Source organism: Psammomys obesus, unplaced genomic scaffold (genome assembly GCF_907164565.1).
Source record: "Psammomys obesus unplaced genomic scaffold, mPsaObe1.curated_primary_1811, whole genome shotgun sequence".
Taxonomy (NCBI): Eukaryota; Metazoa; Chordata; class Mammalia; order Rodentia; family Muridae; genus Psammomys; species Psammomys obesus.
In genome coordinates, this window is record NW_026596046.1 from 31,682,868 (window position 1) to 31,702,995 (window position 20,128).

The 20,128-nt window shown below is 46.6% G+C and overlaps 1 protein-coding gene across 2 annotated transcripts in view; it reads left to right on the forward strand.

Moving 5' to 3' along the window:
- Tenm4 (teneurin transmembrane protein 4) overlaps positions 1-20,128 on the forward strand; it is a 697,438-nt gene that overhangs the window by 618,699 nt on the left and 58,611 nt on the right. For both annotated transcript variants that reach the window (XM_055623346.1, XM_055623347.1), the window contains exons 20-23: positions 5,652-5,771; positions 11,204-11,465; positions 13,934-14,201; positions 16,465-16,608. In XM_055623346.1, coding sequence (XP_055479321.1) covers positions 5,652-5,771; positions 11,204-11,465; positions 13,934-14,201; positions 16,465-16,608 — 794 coding nt within the window. The remainder of the gene's footprint in view (positions 1-5,651; positions 5,772-11,203; positions 11,466-13,933; positions 14,202-16,464; positions 16,609-20,128) is intronic.

The following is a 20,128-nucleotide window of genomic DNA, read 5'->3' on the forward strand; positions in this document are numbered from 1 at the left end:
TTTACCTATGTGTACATTATACCTCAGACAGTAAGTCTAAAACCTAACTTGATTTCTGACATAAAAAAAAAAAACAAAAAAAAACAAAAACGAGCTACAAGCAGAAGCCAAGCAAACCAACCTGGGGTGGGCTTCCCACCTTGGAAAGAAGTTTCAGTGCTTTCAGTCTGGGGTCTCTAACCGCAGCCCCACCAAGGTCAAGACGTTCGAGGTTCTCTGACACCACCCTTACCTTCAGTAAGAGGAGCATCTCATCTCTTGATTCAGTAAATAATTTATGAAGAGTATCTGTCATGCCATGCACTCAAATTCTAGGACAAGCAGTCCCTTGGACCATGTTTTCTTTAGCCTATGAAAAATGAGCATTAACCATGCCCAGTGCTGGGAACAGAGCATGAGGGAAATGCAGCCGGGCCCATCTCTGTGGAGTTGAGCCCACTCTGGGAATAAGATTGTCTTGTGTGACTTGTATTCTACAGAAGCATGGGGGAGGGGCAGGAATGGTGGCCACTGCTTGGTGAAAGCTCTGGCTGAGTCTGAAAGGCACACAGGCAGATTTCTAGGGAGCAGGGTCAGTGGATGATAGTGAGAATAGCTTAGAAGTAAGAGTACATACATTATGAACCCCACTAAGATTCTGAAGCCACCTGTTTTGATTGTTGCTTGAATTGGATTGCATAGTGTCAGGGGAAAACAATTAAAACTCTTCAGAAAAACATAACCTCCAATTCTTCTGTTTTACATGAGATTGGGATGAAATGAGGGGTAGCTCTCCAGAGCCACCTGGTTCCCAGAGTCAGAACAGGGAACTGTGACTTCCCGGCTACGGTTCTTTCTGCTTTTATCCCGTGAGTGGCAGTCCAGGCTGCTTTTTCTTTAATCTGCTCGCTTCCGTTTGGATGAAGGGCTGGAGAGCAATCCATCAGTCGTCTCTCCAGCAGAGTCTTCTCCATCCCAAGCCCGGCCTCTGGCCTCAGGAAGCAATCAAGCAGATCATATTGCCACCAGCAAGGGCACCTTGTTCAGGCTCTAAGTGTATCACTGGGCAAATGCCAGGATGTGTGACACCACCCCAGCTGGCCTGGCAGGAGCACTGCTGCCTGGCAGGGTTCACCCAGCCTAATTGCTTGTTTTGTGTCCCAGCTGCCTGACATATGCTAATTCCATGTGTTGATGCTCTGATAACAGGGACAAACACTAGGCCATTTCAAAGTGGCTTTTGTGAGCTCTAGCAAGTAACCAGGAGCTGGGATTTATATACTTAAGTAAACTCTAGCACCTAGCACAGGGCCTGGCTCATAGGAGGTGCCTGGGGCCTTTGTGACTGTAGACACAGCAGTCAGAGGAAGGAGCCGGAAGTGAGGACTAGCCAATTGAGTTCATCTCTGGGTGACCTTGAGCAAATATTTTCTGAGTTTCAAGTCCTTGGTCAGCTGTATGCCATGCTTACTCTACCTAGAAGTGAGTCACAGCCCCAGGCATGTGAGATGGCTTTGGAAATGTGAAGAGTGTAATAATTGGGGAACAATCAAAGTCATGGAGAGATGCCTGTGTATAGTGGAGCCCAGAGGAAAGGCTGATTAATTGTACTAAGAAGAGCTGGTGACAGCTTTGCCGAAGTGATGACAGTGGGAACAGCTCTCAGGATGACTAGAAAAAAAAATACCTCCAACTTCCATTATCCCAAGAAAGTGACTGAGGAGAAAACAGGAAACATCGTCCTAGTTCACTCTCTGTTGCTGTTATAAAATACCACTGCTGAAAGCATGGGGGGAGCAAAGGAGTTTTTTGGTTTCCATGTCCTGATCATAGTCTATCATGAATGGTTGGGGGGCAGGAACTCAAGGCAAGAAGCTTGAGGCAGGAACTGAAATAGAGACTATGAAGGAACACTGCTTACTGGCTTGCTCACCATGGTTTGCTCAACTTGCTTTCTTACAGTCCAGGACCACCTGCCCACATTGGTTGGCCTGTGCCCTCCTACATCAGCCACTGATATGAAAATGCCCTCACAGACTTGCCCACAGGCCAATCTGATGGAGACATACTTTCAGTTGAGATTCTGTCTTCCAAGATGACCCCAGATCATATCCAGTTGAAAAATTAAAAAAAAAAAAAAAAAAAAAAAAACTAGCTAGCATATGCATCATACATACAGGACTGTGATATGAGCTATCTGGGCGACCTAAAGAATGACAATGCTTCTCACCCCTGGTCAGTGTTTCTTGCCAATGTAGAGTTTCACAGTCAAAGAAGCAACTATTGTATCTTAGCTCCATCCATAACACCATGCCTGACCTTTTGCATGAAGTCAGTGTCCCAGGGGAATATAGATACTAACTCATCCGAGCGCATACTGGTTGCTAAACAGCGAAGGTTGCTCTTCCAGAGGACCCGGGTTTGATTCCTCGTACCGACATGCTGGCTCACAATAGTCTTTAACTCTAGTCCCAAAGGATTCGGTGCCCTCTTCTGACCTCCATGGGTACTAGGCAGGCACGTGGTGCACAGGCAAAACACTCATACACATAAAATAAATTTTTAAATTTAAATTTACAAGGCTGGACTATATAAAATAGAATTATATTAAAAGGTTATAAATACTCAAAACTTATCACTTCCTAAGGATCTTGTTATGTTTTATAGTTCTCGTTGCTTTTAAGCTTATTTGAGATGATGTACGCTGAGATAGAAACATTGCATGATAGGATCCCATTGTGCATTTCTTCCCAACTTTTATTCAGTGGCATCAAGTTGGTAGCTTTAATTCAGCCATGCTGGGCCTATTTACACCACAGAAAAGGGTGAAACTACAAACTGCAACTGCTCTACTCCCTCACCGTCTCACTTTCCTGCCCTCTCTCACTCTCACTCTCTCGTCTATCCTTAAACATTTACCAATACTCTACTGGTAGTAGCCATTGAATAATTGTATAAAGGAGATGCTCATTGGGAATCCTAGTGCTCATAGCTTTTCAAACCTCCCTAGACAAAGAGAGCACATGGCGTGAAGCACATGCAGAGGCCTCCACAAAAGGCCTTCCCCACTCTCTTTTCTCCAGGGAAGTCCTAATGTTAAACAGGGTTCTCTTGACGGCTGAAAACCATGCTCAAACAGAACGAGAATGGCAGCATTTTCCTCTAGGACCTGGTTTCTGAGCCAAATGCCTGTCCTGCCGTGAGGCCTCCATGGCCTGCAGGGGCTGGGGGAGTCGACTTAATCTTCTCCAGAATCCAGAGCGATCCGCAGGAGCCTGTGCTAAAATTGCATCTGCTCTGGTTTGCCGAATGGAGACTAAATGATAGCCAAATGGTGCTGATTTAATGTTTCCCAACAACCAGGAAATTCCCCACAAGACAGATAAATCAGAAGATGCTGGTCTGCATGTGCGCGGGGCAGGGGCAGCCAGGGCAGCCCCGTGAAGGAAACCACCCTCAGAGGGCTGGTTACCATCCAGGCAGAATCCGAAGGTATTGTGCATGTCAGGAGGCTGGATAGTAGCCAGGATCGGGTGCTGAGATCTGTTAGTAATTCACTGGAAGGACAAAGTTCCAGCAATACAAAATTCAATTGTCCTCCATTAAAGCAAGCCTCTCTCAGTACCAGCTGAATACAATTGATGGAATAAACCCTTCCCATTAGTGGAAAGATAATTTCACATAAATACATCGAGAGACCTTCAGAACGGGGCCGAAAGTCTTTGCTGAGCCTTGCCTGCTTAACTGGCTTGCCATGTAATTGCATTTAGACCAAGGGCCTCAGAAGGAAACCGCTGACTGAATTAGCATTAGCAGATTGTGCAGAGTGAGGTGAGGTGAGGTGAGGTGGGGTAGGGTGGGAGGGGGTGAGGCTTGTAGTGCATTGTGGGTATTTGTTGTTGCCTTCAGAAAGGACAAGCTGACACTAGTGAGACCAGCTGCTTACAAGCCTGGTGTTAATTGCTTTTCTCATCAAACAGAGAAAAGTTTATCACTTGAGGGAAGTAAGGATCTGGGTGCCTAATAAAGATGGGAGAAAGTTTGAGGTTTTTTTTTTTATTAATACCCACAGGCCTTATTAGTAGCTCTTCCATAGGTCAGGAAAAGAAAGGGTGGGGGTTCCTGAGCCAGGAGAATGGACAGAATGTGAACTGCAGCTGCACTGTCGCCTGAAACCTGCCATCAGTGGCTGTCCAGAGGGCCTTAATCTCACAGAGCATTGACTTGAGCCAGCAACACCCTCATCGCCACCGTTGCTCCTGGAAACACACCAATGTACCTAGCATCTAACCCAGAAATGTAAGGTCCATAGGCCAGCCTCCTGCTACTAACTCCCTAGTGGCAAACAGTAAGACCTCTCACTCTCCTCTTTATAAAAAGGAAGGATCCTGGCAGCTTTCTGGATGGCTCCTTCAGAGGCTCCACCAACTTGCCCTCAGAACCACCCAAGGGAGAGAGGAATCCTGTCTCCATTGCCTCTAGGGCAGCTCTTCTTTTGGTTTGTTTCCTGCTTTGAGGTCCTTAGAAAATGTCATCTGTTAGAGGATTCTATTTCTGAAATATGTGAGAACCATCACTCGAGATGATCGCCAATTGCCCTGTTTGTTTGCTCAGTCCCCCACTCCTTCTCACTGCGACTGAGTACTTGGAAAGCACAATCCAGGCACTGTACTGTGGAGAAAGCCTGGTCATGCCCTCAAGCAGCCTGAGATCTAGGTAAGAGGAGAGGGATGTGTACCCTGGCAAGGTACCAAGATCTATGTGTGCGGTTTGGAGGGAGTGAGGTGTGAGTTCTGAGCAGGAACATCAAGAGAGGCTTTAGAGAAAAGATGTCCTTTGAAGTGGGTGTTTATGGATGAGAATGTTGGGAGGTGCATGCAGAAATGACATTTTAGGCACATGGGAGAGCATCACACAGGCACAGGCACCACACAACATTCTCCTGGCGAATACAAGAAAAACACATGGTTTGTTGTCTATAATACAATGGACAAGGGGAAGTGCGGAGTTTGGAATGGAAGCTAGGTGTGGGGACAGGGTCCCAAGGATGATGGGGATATCATCATCTGTCATTCTCTTTCTAATGCCATGTAAAAGGAAGTATACCCCTTTCTCCTGCTCTCTTTCTTGTGTTCTCATGTCCAGTAACACAATTATGGCCATCACCACTTACTCTGTACAGAGATGGAAAAACAAAGAAAACAAAAACCAAAAATTGAGGTTCAAAGAGCTGCACATACCTGCACAAGTTTAGGGATATTGGCAATAGCCAGAGATAGGGATTTGAACCTTGGGCACCTGGCTCCGCAGTCGCATGCTTAACTATACTGTGTTGTTCCCTGGGATCAGCATACAATGCACAATGCACAAAACAACTATAATGTGTTGTTCCCTGGGATCAGCATTTCTCCCCTTAAAGCATACGACGGCCTTAGAAAAAAGTAACACTGGAGTGAGATACTTGAAAACGTTTCTCCAGAGTGATTCTCTCAAGGACACTTTGATTCCTTGAAAGGTGATATTTTCAAGAGATTATTGTTTATCTGAAGTGAATACCTGGGGCTCCTGGGTGTAAGGTGTGTCTGAATGGCCAGCCTCTTGGCCCTGACTTCTGGGGATTCCCGCAGACTGTGAAAGGAACTTCATGTTGTTCTCTCTTCTCTTCTACACAGGCATGCGTGTGTCATCCGTGGACAAGTGATGACATCAGATGGGACCCCGCTGGTTGGTGTGAACATCAGTTTCATCAACAACCCTCTCTTTGGGTACACAATCAGCAGGCAAGATGGCAGGTAGGAGACCGTTCATGGTCCGTGGACAGTTAGGGCCTGTAGTCTTGCAGCTGCCTCTGGATTATGTGGACAGAGGGTCAGACATGGCCCCAGACAGCCTACATCAGAACCCCCAGCTCTACAACTTACTGTCTCATGACCTGTGCCTCTGGCCTCTGTCCCTTCGGCTGTAGACTTAGTGCTTTGTTCTCAGGAGGCTCTCACATAAACACAGTTCTCCTTATCCATATTATGCTCTGCAGTCACTCCTCCTAGGAATGCTGTCACGTGGACTACTCTAGAATGGATCAGATGGTTCCCAGAATCCAGCCATTCCTTTGTTTCTACCCTTCAACTGCTTAGAAGTTGCTCTAATAGAAGCCATTTGGGTGTTAGCTGAATTCTGGCCTTTCAGTTCCCCTGAGAACCATCAACAGTATGAAGAAAAGCTAGGATTTCCTTAATGGCCCTGGATCTCCCCATGTGACTAGAGTATGCTTGGATAAATATTGCCTCTCTACCCCTCAGCTTCTTCACTTACAGTGTGAGTCTAACACCATCTACCTCATAAACCAGTTGTGAGGATTAGGGGAGTGAATAGAATCGCCCAGCATATAGAATGTGTCTGCCATGTCATCCTTTCCCGCCACACAAGGGTTCACTCCCTAGTGTGACGATAGCGAGTAAATAAATAGTGGATGTTAAAATTACCAGTTATTATAAATTATTGAATAATGAGATAGTAGCACAAATATTTTAGAGAAAAAGAAGGCAAGTGGAATATTTAATTTAGCCTGTCAGCGGTGAGAAGTCCTCTATTTTTAATGAAATCAGGTGGTATCAGTCCATCTGGCAGAGCATGGGCCCATAAGGTTGGTTCTTCACTCTGTGTTGGAAATTACGCTCCAGCCTGATTGATTTTTAGCACCTCTTTAATCCAATATCAGATGTGAGTGTGTCCCAGCCGAGGTGATAATGAAGCAGGACTCATCTGTTTGGAGACATGTGTGCCTCTCACACAGCCTGGCAAGCTTGGTGTGGGGTGCGTCCCCTCCTCCATGGCAGTGGGAAAGGCCCAGCTGGAAGAGGTCTGTGCCAGTCCCCGGAGAGTAAAGTGGCCAGGCCACTGCTCCCTGCCCTGCACAGTTTCTGCCTGGAAGCCGTTCAGCAGACACCCGCCAGTGCAGGCAAGAGGTCCTTTTATTCACTGTGTCTGTCTTCGGGTTTTGGATAGTACGGAAATGGCAGCTGTGGCTATCCCAGGCCATGGCTATTCTTAGTACATTGCCACCCACAGGGGAACAGTCATCAAAACCGGAGCTTTGCAAGATTGCTCTTTTTGCCACAAAACTTTCAATGTGAAAGAGCAAAGTGCCGACCAGCAGGCTCCACTGGCCTTGCTTAGCCTAGGTCCACGAAGCATGCCATACTAACCCCACCTGTGGTGACCTGTATTGACCTTAGGAATCGCCCATTCTTTGGCACCTCTAGACTATGATTTCCCTGTTTGTGCTATGCTGGCTATATCTACTGCTCCTTGAGGGCATTAAGTGCACAGAGAAAGGTTTCCTGCATCAACTTCCCACATTGTGACATAGTCAGAAAGGATGCTGCTTAGAACTTGCATTTTAAATCAGTCCTCCCCAAGTACCGTGGGGCTAAAATGTTCTTTCCAACATAGACATCATAATGTAGGGGAAAGTTATCACTTGTTCCCACAGTGTCTGAAACTCCCTTTGTTGCACATGAACAGGGAGCATCTGGGCCCCCTCTCTTCCCCCTTCCCCCTTCCTTAACTCGGTTTCACTTACCCCTGATACATAGGCTGAAGATAGGAGGTGAGAATGGGTGGAAGCTCTCTGAAGGCCTAGGCTGTTTCTGGCTCGCCATTTCTAGGCGGCACCATGACACCTCACTAGTTCCCCATCCACACACACACACACACACACACACACACACACACACACACACAACTTCAGATTTTAACAGTGGCTTGTACGCAGTAAATAGTGACAGAGAAGTTACCCAAAAAGATCACTTAAAAGATGGAAAATACAAGTCATGAGGAAAAACTAGGACGTGCAGACAAGAGGAGCAGTTTGGGCTCATTGTCTTGACACACGGGGCTGTGCTGAGCACGATGCCCAGGGGATGTGTGAGGGACCTTGGGTTTCCCCATCCATCACTCAGCTGGCTAATTAGTAACAGTGTCAAGTGATTGCGAGGCTCAGCCTAATTTTACAGGTGAGGAAACTAAGACTTGGAAAGGCGATGTGACCGCCTGTAGTGTAAGCAGTGGTGCTTGGACCAGCAAGGAATGGGCCGCATTTGAGAAGCAGGCTTTCCCCCAAGGTGAGGTCCATGATCACATCTACAACAGAGTTTCCCAGCCACGGAAGTAGGCCTGGCCTCGGCCCATTGCAGTTAGCCCGCAGCATGGCCAGCTGCCCTGGCCTGCTTACAGCCTTGAAAAGAAGTCTTTTCATGGTTATCATACCCCCTCCCTACAGGCTGCCTCTCTTGAACAGAGGGAGCTTTTGAGTCTGGCCAAATGTCTGTTTGGTTGTTAAGAACATTCTGGCGAAGTGCGGGTTCTCATTAGTTCTGTGAGTAGTGTTTCCTCCAAACTGTGGGCAGGGCGCAGAGAGCAGAGTCTGTCTGCGGAGTCTGAGGAAGCAAAACTGGGGTGGCATCCCCATGAGCAGAATTTACCTCTGGGACAGGGTGGTCGAATCCTTGCAGCCTCTAAGGAAGGAAAGAGTGAGCTGGACAGCAGCCATAGCTATACAGAGGAGCATTTGTCGAGGTAAGGATGAGATGCGTGGAGAGGGGTCTCACAAACCAGCCAAGGGACCTGGAGAAAAGGCTCAGCAGTTAAGAGCCCTGTCTGCTCTTCCAGAGGTCTTGAGTTCAACTCCCAGCAACCACATGGTGCCTCACAACCATCTGTACTGGGATCCGATGCCCTCTTCTGGCCTGCAGGGGTACATGCAGATAGAGCATGCATATATATGTAAAATAAATAAATATTTTAAAACAAACAAAAAACCGGCTAAGAGGCAAACACAGGGTTGACCTGTGTCAGTAACCAAGTAAGAAGGGACTTGCCATGTTTGGCCGTCCTTTCAGCTGCAGTGGTAGTGTCTTGTGTCCTCATTCCGAAAGCTGAATGCTAGACCTGTGCTTAGAAAGACAGAGAAATCGATGTCCTAGGCACTGGGGCAGTAACTGTGCAGCGTAGGGTGAGTACTAAGGGATCTCCGTGGTACAGCACACCCCTACGAAGGAACTACACGTCTGCCTGACTGAGACTTTGAGGAGACAGTGAAGGCAGGCTTTGCAAGTGTACCCCTGCTGGGCATGGTGGCACACACCTGAAATCTCACATCTTTTGAAGCTGAAGCAGAAGAATTATGAGTTGAAGGACAGCCTGGTCCACACAGAGAGACTCTGTCTCAAAAAATGAAACTGTAAAGCTAAATGGACCACCTAAGAGGACTTTGTCCAAGGAGATGCTGCAGTGGAAGAGAGCTGGCAAATGGAGCCACCGGTCCTGGGTCACCATAGCAGATAAAAACAAGATGGATACATAAGAACTAGAAGGGAGGAGGAGACCCAGGTGTGTTCCAAAAACCAAAGTCCTAAATGCCAGAAGCACTCAGAGATGAGCCCGTCCTCCAGGGGCTGCAGCAAGCTCCTGGTGAGTGGATCTGGGCAAGGATGAAAAGAATGGCCCCTTAATGATGATTCAGCAGAAAGGGCTAGCCCATCGCATTGGAAGAGACTTGGAAACATGACCACTAAGTTCCCTTCCAGAGGTTCATGACTTCAGACTTTCTTTTTAGGAAAAGAACAACACTCTAGTGTGGCTCTTGCACACCAAACGCACGCAGGGCCTGAAGTGACAGCCAAACACTGGTCTTGGCTAAGCAGACCCATGCTGCAGGATACGTGCCACACCTTGATTTCTAACCTCCATGTCCGTAGCCTGAGTTCTCGCAGCCTCTGAGTGGGAGGCTATTGAACAGAGGCTAGCCTCCCTAAGGGCTAGCAGTCAGCAGAAACAGTAGGTTTGCAAATGGGAACTCACATTCCTTGCACTTTCATGCACATCACAGCTTATTAAGGCAAGTGCCTGGCAAGGTTTATGTGCATGTGGTAGGGACTGAAGTACTGGAAACCTACAACTGCTAAAATGTTTCTGGAAGGTTCCTCTCTGGGAGGAAGATATTTGGGGTAAATAAGGAGGACCTTTAGCTTCACGCTCCCACACAAGCCTGAAACAAGAGGCCCCGTGTAGGGTTGTCTGGGCCTGGAGAGCACGAGACCAGGAGCATGTAATGCTGCTCAGCGCATCCTTAAAGAGCCATGGACAGAAGCTGGGCGACTCTCTCTGGACACTCTGACTGTCATCTCATGGCTCAAATGAGTAATCTCGTTTCACCTGGGCACTCAGGCTGCCGTCTCCCCTTGAACTTACAAGACTCTGTGGTTCTAACAGGACGGTCTCAAACTGCTTAGCTGCGTAGGAACCACCATCTGAGAGATGGACAGATGGCCCCATTAAGAAGGTAGTTCTGTAAAAGCATGAAAACCTGAATTTGGATCTCCACCACCCACATGAAAGCTGGGAGGTAGAGACGTATGGATCCCAGGGGCTTACTGACTGGCTAGTCCAGACAAAACTACAAGCTCCAGGTTCATTAAGAGACTTGTCTCAACACCCAAGCATGGTGGTGCACACCTTTAATCCCAGCATTTAGGAGGCAGAAGCAGGAGAATCTGAGTTCAAGGCCAACCTAATATATTTAGTGAGCTCCAGGACAGCCAGGACCATAGACAGACCCTGTCTTAAATATATCTACGTATTTATTATATATATATATTAAGTATATATATATTTATTTAATACAGATAAAGGTAGAGCTGTGCCAAACAACAACAATACTAATGTATGGAAGCAGTTGAAGAAAACACCCTTATCAGCCTGTGGTCTCCACACACACACACACAGAGAATCCACATAAATCTTTGGGTTTTATAGATGGGAAAACCGAAGCTCAAAGAGGCTGGCCGATTTACTCTGGCCACACTATAGTTCATGGCAATAGGGACTGGGTTTGAATTCCCAATGCCCGGGGAACACTTACTCAGTCTCCTTCTGCCGGCTCTGACACAGTGACAGTTCCAGGAGCTCCACGGCAGAGCTTCACCAGCTGCCCCGAGTCCTGCTAAACAGTTCCTGCTGTGGTGGTCAATTCAGCATCTGTAAACTCTCCCTGGCCAATCATTTTCTAGCAACAATGGTTTCTGGAGTCTCTGTCGCTCTTTGTGGCTGCGTTCTGGCCTCTGGGTGGTAGAGGGCCCTCGCTAAGCACTCAGACCCTTTCTGTGATTCTTCAGTATCTCACTGTTCTCATCTTCTTCCTGCTGCTACTGTCCCCCACCCACAGCTTTGACCTGGTCACAAATGGCGGCATCTCCATCGTCTTGAGATTCGAACGGGCACCCTTCATCACGCAGGAGCATACCCTCTGGCTACCCTGGGACCGCTTCTTTGTCATGGAAACCATCGTCATGAGACATGAGGAGAATGAGATTCCCAGCTGCGACCTGAGCAACTTCGCCCGCCCCAACCCTGTGGTGTCTCCATCCCCACTGACATCCTTTGCCAGCTCCTGTGCTGAGAAAGGCCCCATTGTCCCAGAAATCCAGGTACCCAGACTTCTTGATAATGCCAAGCAATTCTTTTATTTTATTTGGGGGCAGAGGACAATCTCAGAGGTAACGTAAAGAGAGAAAACACCTGTGTGGGCCTGGGTGAGACCCCAAGAGCCTGCCTCTCCAAACTTCAGAGTGGGCACGGCCTCAGGGTATGACAACTGCCTGTCGTGCTAAAGACGGGTGCATGTCTGCCTGCCACAGTGGCGCTTACAATAAACTCCTTGGCTCTTTCTACCTTGTTCGCTCTACTTTGTTCCTCTTCAGCTTTCAGAGTCTCATCTCTCTTGGTATTTCTGCAGTAATAGTTCCTATGAATAGGAATAAGCCATGGGATCCCAAGCAGTAAGCATTTTAATAAAGAGTAAATAAGAAAAATGTAATATGAGGTACTTAGCACAATGCCTGGCACTTACTAAGTGCTCAATAAATTTTACCTATTATTATTACTAAGATTATTTAACACATGCTGCCTTTGTGCCAATTAAGGATTGCTTTGGATCAAATCTACACATGCAAATGTTTTACTTAATTATCATTAAAGGGAAGTAATTGAGAAAAATGTATTTTAATCTGATGGAAATTAAGATAGATTCTTTGCCTAGCAAAGCAATACTGGGTTGGATCTCCTCCATCGTCCCCGGTCTGATGTCTGTAGTTAGAAAAGAAGGCCAGAGGAAGAGGGGAAATGGTAGGGCAGACACCCAGAGAAGCCCAGCTAACCTGCCTGCCTAATGAGACCTCCAGGAAAGTGCATGTTAATGGATTGCCCTGGTTCGGGTGGAACAGGCTGTTTACACATTTATGTGTGTGTATTTTATGCCTGGATGAGCAAGCACATCTCACTGAGTGTGCCCTGTTGAGTAGTTCCCAGTGCCAGTCCCTAGTAAGAAAACACAACTGTTTCTGAATTCTCGTTGTGCAGAAAGCTCAGGCCTTCTCAGGGATTCAGCACCTGTCTCCTGTCTCAGTGGCCAGGCTGACCTTTTGTATGAAATGCTTGTCAGCAGAGACTGAACTTGCTGGAGAGAGGTAATTTGTTAGTCAACCCTGGCTCAGCTCCAGGCTAGACATCCTTTCCCAGAAGCAGAAACTACGGAACAAATGAGGTTCAAGGTCACACCCTTTCTACAGCACTCTCTGAGCCTACAAATCCAGCTGGGGCACAAACCTTACATATTGTTAGCCTCACAAAACACATAAAAACAACTCTTTGTTTTCCCGGTCCCATCGTTGGTTAATCTTTGCAAGAGCCGGGATGTGGAAACTATGATGGGCGGGCACATTAATGAAGGGAAATATTTATGAGAGCATCAGGCCGGCACTCAAGGGCTCCTGTGGCTCACTCGGGTGTATAGCTTACTTTGCCTGGAACTATAAACTGTGGCCTGAGAAGATGGCCCTGGATTAAGCCCAGTCTATAGCATTTCCTGTATTCGAGAAAGCAGCATAAACAAAGTCTACAACCTTCTATGCAATAAACACAATGAAAAGGGCTCAGTTCCTCTGTAAACACAGGGTGAAAATAGCCATCATCCCTTGAATAGAATGTTAGGCTCAACTGATTTAATGTTCCCTTCTTAAGAAATGGCCCGGAGCATCAAGCTAATGACAGTCCCCTGTGTTAACCTCACATGTGATGACCTGGGATTCACTGACTGTTTCCATCTTCAGGCGGAGCCTGCTGCCTGCCCTGCTCTGCTTCTCTCAAAGGCACTGGAGTTGAAGTCCATTGTGCACTGAAAACTCCATGTATCCAGCCCAGCCTCTCTGGGGATGAACTGGGACATTGGAACAGGTCTTGCCAGGCTCTCAAGCACTGCCTGATGATTTGTTTGTTCGGCCCAGTGTGGTCTCTGTTGACCTTCCTAAAAGGACACATTTAAACTGCATCTCACTTTAAGAAAGCTTTAGATAGAAACCATCCATCAGGCTCAGGCTGCTGTCTGCATTAGTTTCTCTTCGTGACATCCCTGCTCTCAGTACCATAGGTACCAGCTATATCACGTCCTGCCTAACCACAGCAATGGGATAGGCACTTGGGAAGTGTGACTGTATGGGTGTTGAGCCACTGAGGAAGTGCAGATTCCAAGATTCATGGGTCAGAGCTGTAAATTGCTGAACATCTTCTGTAGATTAGCTTATGTGTCCTCTCAGGCCCATGATTCTTCATCTGTGTTACACTGGGAAAGGGCCTGAGGCTCACAGAGGTGAGTTTGTTAATTCAGGCACACCATGTAGGAACTGGCCCTGGAGACCAGGACTAGTCCTCCTTCTGCATTCCCTCTCCTCTTTCCTCACCTCTCCCTACCCTCCTCCTGTTATTTGTCCTTCTCCTCCTCACCTCCCTCCTGTCTGCTTCATCCTGTGACCCCTAAACACCCAAAGTCCACAAGGTCGTGGAGGTCACTTCCCCACGAAGCCACAGTGACATCCCTGCTGTGATCTGTCTTGTGCTGTAGGCCCTGCAAGAGGAAATCATCATTGCTGGATGCAAGATGAGGTTGAGCTATCTGAGCAGCCGCACCCCTGGCTACAAGTCTGTCCTGAGGATCAGCCTTACACACCCCACCATCCCCTTCAACCTCATGAAGGTCCACCTCATGGTGGCAGTCGAGGGTCGCCTCTTCAGGAAGTGGTTTGCGGCAGCCCCTGACCTGTCCTATTACTTCATCTGGGACAAGACAGATGTCTACAACCAGAAGGTGTTTGGGCTCTCAGAAGCCTTTGGTAAGTCTCCCCCAAGCATCTGAGACACAGGCTCCACACGTTGGCGGAGACAGAGCAGAACCAGGAAGCAGCTTCCTTCATGGATGTGTCTGACTGCCTCTCTTCAGGTCAAAACCACACAGGGCTTACTGGGGCTGTGACTCCTCAGTGGCCATCTCTAACCTAGAAAGACCTGGATGTACAAAGCCCAAGCATGGAAAGTGGTTACAGAATCAGAACAGTCCTTCAGAAAGTACTGTGGTGGTGTGTGACGGGCTGAAATTTGCCGTGTGCCAAGAAAGTAGAATCTGCATATGTTACCTGGCCACCCCACAGCCATCCTGCTGAAATCTAAAATTAAAATAGAGGAGCCTCTTCCATGTTTTCGACCATAACTGCAAAAGTCAAAAATTTATTTTTGCCTTCATATTTGTTTTGACTTGCTGAGATGCAGGGCCTCCCTGTGTAACCCAGAGTAACCTCAGATTTCCTGTGTAGCACAGACTGGCCTTGAACTCACAATCTTCTTTCTGACTCACCATAGCCTGGTGCTAAGATTGTAGGTGTGTGACACCGTTCCCATCTGGCCTCATGATTCTACTTCCCATCAGAGACACTGCCCCTGTTGTTATTATCTCTGTCTCCTTTAGGGTGATACAGAGGCTGGCTGCCTCACAGGATCTTAGGCTTCGCAAGATGACTTTCCTTCCAACTTCTGGATTAGAGCAGGGTACCAGATGCCTCAGAGATGGATAGTCAGTAGTCACCCCTAACAAGGTGACTGAGGAGCAATGGCCCAGCAAATTCCTTCACCTTGAGCCCTATTCCCATCCAATGGTCTTCACCTAGCAAAGACAGAAAGGAACCGAGAAGTCAAGTTGTCCTTAGAAAGGAAGGAAATAAGGTAGAGAAGGGGAAAGGAGTGGTGAGAGACGGGAAGAAAGTGGGGAGAATCTTTTGAGCCCCTGTTCCATGGTTGTGCTATCATACATGTTAGCATCACAGTGAATCCTCACAGCCACATGGAGGATGCTAAGGCGCCCAGCTGCAGTGATGTCCAAAGACACCCAGAAAGATGGAGGAACTAGATTCATCCAGCTCTTCATTAGGATTTGCATCCCTACCCTGTGACACAAGGGCTCTCTGGGAGCAGAAAGGCCATAGCTCACCGTTCACAGCCCCTTCTATCATCTATCATCTGCGAACATAAAGCTAAGGCTTTTGCTCTATTTATTTATTGACTTGAACATATTTAGTGCCCACTAGGCAGTTTCAAAAAGCCAATGCCATGAGACTCAAGCGCTAGGGTGTATTTTTGCTGAGATCATCATAGCCAGAGGTAGGCCTTGTGACTGCCAGTGAGACATCAAGACATCTTCTAGCCCATCCTGTGTCTGCTGCAGGCACTTAGGCATCTGTGAACACTTAGGCATTGGAGGCTGACCAGTTGTTAGCTCTTGTCTCAGCCACGTGATCAGATGTTGCCAGCTGGAGAGCAGTGCCCTTTCTGAGGAGTTACTCGAAGAAATGGCTTTCCTATCTCAGCCAATGCTCTCCCAAGGCCACTGTCGAGGCTGCCACAAAAGCCAAGCTTAGGGAACTCTTTTTTTTTTTTTTAATCACAAGTGACTAAAAACAATCACCCTTTTAAAATGAGCATTTTTCTTTAAGCATCTCCTATGACCAGCATCAGCTGGTCTTCCTGACCATAATGTCCTGGGGCTGAGTAATGTCCCTGGGTCAGACATGATTAGATTCTCACCTGATTGAACACTGTGTCACTCCCGGTTATCTACGGCCACAAATAAGTCTACAGTGAAAAGTTCATAGGGTGCTTTCCTTATTAAAGATCACTTCAGGGCTGGGGAGATGGTGCCAACGGTAAAAACGCTTGCAAGGCAAGAGTGAAGACTATATGGATCCTCAAACACACATGTACATATACCTCCACACACACATGTACTCACACACATGTGCACAACACCACAACGTATGCAAAACATTTTAAAGAATTATTTCCCCAGAGTCAACTCACTTGGGTCTTTTGAATGTGTGTGGCACATTTAACTTTTTCTAAAATGTAGTTATTCTTTAAAAAAAAAAATTTTTTTAAGGCCCAGCATCAGTGTGTTGGTATTTGGTATTTCACGTGGTTCTAGTTCCCAGGTAAAAACATGCTCCTTTTATCTTCCCTATAATAAATAACCAGAGGCCTTGCGTGTGGGGCTAAAGGTAAGAGAGGAGACGTTGCTCATCTGTGCATTTTGCTCTTATGTTCCTGTAGTTTCCGTGGGTTATGAATACGAATCTTGCCCCGATCTGATCCTGTGGGAGAAAAGGACGGCGGTGTTGCAGGGCTATGAAATCGATGCCTCCAAGCTGGGGGGCTGGAGCCTGGATAAGCACCATGCCCTGAACATCCAGAGTGGTGAGTGGAATCATGGGATTCCTTGAGCTAGGCTAGGGTGGCGCCTTCTTCATTATCCCATTACACACACACACACACACACACAAAGAGAAATGAAAGTAGGTAGGAAAGAAAGAAGTAAGGAAGGAAAAGGAAAAAAAAATATACAATGAACAACACGGGTGATATTGAGAAGGTTGTCAGCAAATGACAGATGAAAGCATAGGAGACCAGAGAGGCATAGGAGAAGCTCTCCCTTCACTGTCATCAAAGCATCAATGGATCTCTGAGCAGCATCCCAAAACAGCTAAGAGCAGTACCCCAGGTATTAAATAGGAGATAGTCTAAGAGGGCAGGCCTCTTAGAGTATGAGTCAAGGTATTCTTCTGGATAAGAGCATTTGGAGAGAGGTCCTTTCTCTGTCATTTGAGCTGAGTGAGGATCAAAGGAAGAACTTCCAAAGCTCAGGCATAAGCAGCTAGAACCCAGTGTAAGAAAACTATGACTTCAGGCTTCATCCACAGTGGGAGTCAATAACATCTGTACTTTAGGAAACTCAGTCTAAAGGAGTCGTAGTGACAATGTTGTTATCCACTATCAGCCCTAGACAGGACAGTAACAAAGTTGCCTATCTCCTGCCTAGTCTACAAGTGGCAGGGATGCTCGTCAATTCCGTAGCAGGTTTAAGAGAGACAAACTGAAAAGGCAAATCAAAATGTATAATGAAAGACTTGTACAATCCTGTGACCCCCACCACCACCAAAAAAAAAAGGAAAAGAAAAGGACTCACCACATAATGAAGTTAGAAAATGAAAATCTGGATCTGTGTGGTATTAATAGAGAAACCCATAAATAGAGTCATGGAGCAGATCAGGAGGTTCAGAAATGACCCATGATAGTAGCATAGGTCAGTGGTCAACAGGATGGTCTCGCACATATGGCCAGCAAATATGAGAAAGTATTGCTTAACATCATTGGTCATCAGGACATGAAAATCCACCTGAAAGTCTATCTCATCCCAGTCAGAATGGCCAACATCAAGACGATCAACCCAGGAAGGGGAGGGAAGTCTGAGGGGAATATATTCAACATACAGTACATCTTATATAAAAAACAAACCTTTAAAAATAAATAAAGTGAAGAAAAGAAAACTAGTAACAACAGCAGAAAAGATACAGGAAAGGGAATCCTTACACATGGCAGGCAGGAATGTGAGTTGTTGTTACCACTATGGAAATCTGTATGGAAGGTCCTCAGCCAACCAACAAGACCCAAGGAATGAAATTCATCTGACCACAGAGATACCTGAGCGTCATGTTGTGCCTACACTGTTCCCAATAGCCACATGATGGAGCCAGCTTAGAAGCCCATCAAGAGATGAATAAAGGAAATGTGTCTTTTATAATGGAGTCTTATTAGCTATAACAAAGAACAGAATTACATTATTTGCAGGGAAATGGCCAGAACTGGAGATAATAGTGTTAAGTAAAATAAGCTAGACTCAAATACCTTGTTTTCCTCGTGTGAAGACTCTAGGGTATTTTTTTTTTCTCAAAAGATGTAGAAGTAAAGAGGTGTCTGTTTAGGAACAAAGTAGGAATCAAGGCTGGGGGAGAAGAGAAGGCAATGGGGGTGAATGGGATTAAAACATATTGCATGTTTTTTTTAAAAATGGGAAAAAAAAAAAAACAAAAAACCGGCTTTGGCTCTCAGTATCTCAAATTCCAAAGTAACAGAACTGCACTCAGTTAAACTTCGTTTTCCACTTGCCTGCAAGCCCTTGGAGGCAGATTATCCTGGGCTGTAGGCTCAGAAGCCCTGGCTCCTCTGCTCTCCTTGTTCATGCTGTCCTTTACTCCAAGTCACAGTCCAAGGTGATGGCTTTAGCTACAGCCTGCACATCCTTGCTCATGTGGGAACATCAATCAGTAAGGAACAGGACAAAAAAAAAAAAGATCCAGGCCCTTCTATTGCAGGATGTTGCCCAGCAGACGGCCACAGCATCAGCACTTGGCCATCAGCCAAGACTCAGTCACAGAGGAGGCTGCCCCAGGGCTGGGGTCATGATTGCAGGCAGACATGTGCCCAGCTAGATACCAGGAGTCATGTTAGCTGCAGAAGAAGGAATGGGTGGGTAGGCCTTCAGTGGATGATTGGAAAGTCTTGCCATACGCCCTGTGCATAAATAGAAACTTTATTCTCTATAGAGAGACCAGTACGTGTCATTGGATGCAGGCTCCAGAAACTAACACTGGAGAAAATACTCCAGTGTATATAGGAAAATTACACCTCCACTCCACACTCTATGCGAAATAAATTTAAATACTGTTCAACATCCAAGTATGAAAGTGCTTTAAAATTACTAGAAGAAAATATAAACCACTTTTAAATTTCAAGAAAGGATTTCACAAAAACCTAAAAAGGCACAGACTTGGACTTGGAAAAAACAGCTGATTAGACTATGTAAAATTTAAATTAAACCCGTTCAATAAAGGACATGGTTTGGGCAGAGCTGGAGGGTGACGCTTTGAAAGGAGATTCTTGTAACCTAAAGGATCCCAGCCCCTCTCAGTTATCATGGAAAGGGGTGCGGCAGGAGGCAGGATCCAACCTGGAGGCTGTGGCAAAACACAGATGAAAAAGGATGATTAGAAATGAAGACACTGTAAACACGTGAGAAAGAAGACAAGTCGTTGAGGTCAGTCCCTTTCTTTGGTTGGTGGGAAACTGAGGCCACAGAGCAGTATGAGTAGCAAAGACACTCAAGATCTCTGCAAGGTGTAGGATCAGCCTGTCAGCTGTAAAACCAGGGTCCGTGCTGGTGAGCAGGCTGTTTCCCTCCTTTAGTTCTATAAACGTGTATTGGTATCCACTCTGTGTCAGATTCTATGCTAGGCACTTGGGATACAGAAGTGAAAGGGACATGAGCTTAGGACTTGAAATCGTGTTGGTGGAAAGAGAAAAGTAAGCACATACATCTGAGAATCTGTGCTGTGCCCGGATTCGGACTGAGGCCATGGGGGCTGCGTAAATGCTCAAGAGCTGCACCCAGGACTGAAGAGATAGCTCTGTCAGTAAAGTATTGGTCTTGCAAGCACAACGACCTGAGTTCTATTCCCAGAACCCAGGTTAAAAATGCCAGAAAAGGGTGGGCACTGGAAAGATAGCTCAGCCATTAAGAGTACATGCCCTTGTAGAGGACCTGGGTTCAGTTCCCAGTACCCACACAATGGCTCGCAGCCATTCCCAGCTCCAGGGAATCCAATCTCCTGCCCTCTTCTGGCTTCTGCAGGCACCAGGCACATACGTGTAGGCAAAACACTCATATACAAAACATATCTTCTAAAACATCAGGCATGGTGGAATATGCTTACAATCCAAGCCCTGAAGAAGAGGCGACAGGAAGATCCCTGAGGCTCACTGGCAAGCCTGCCTAGCCTACTTGGCAAGTTCCAGGACATGAGAGGCCCTGCATCAAGAAAGAAAGAAAAAGAAAGAAAGAAAGAAAGAAAGAAAGAAAGAAAGAAAGAAAGAAAGAAAG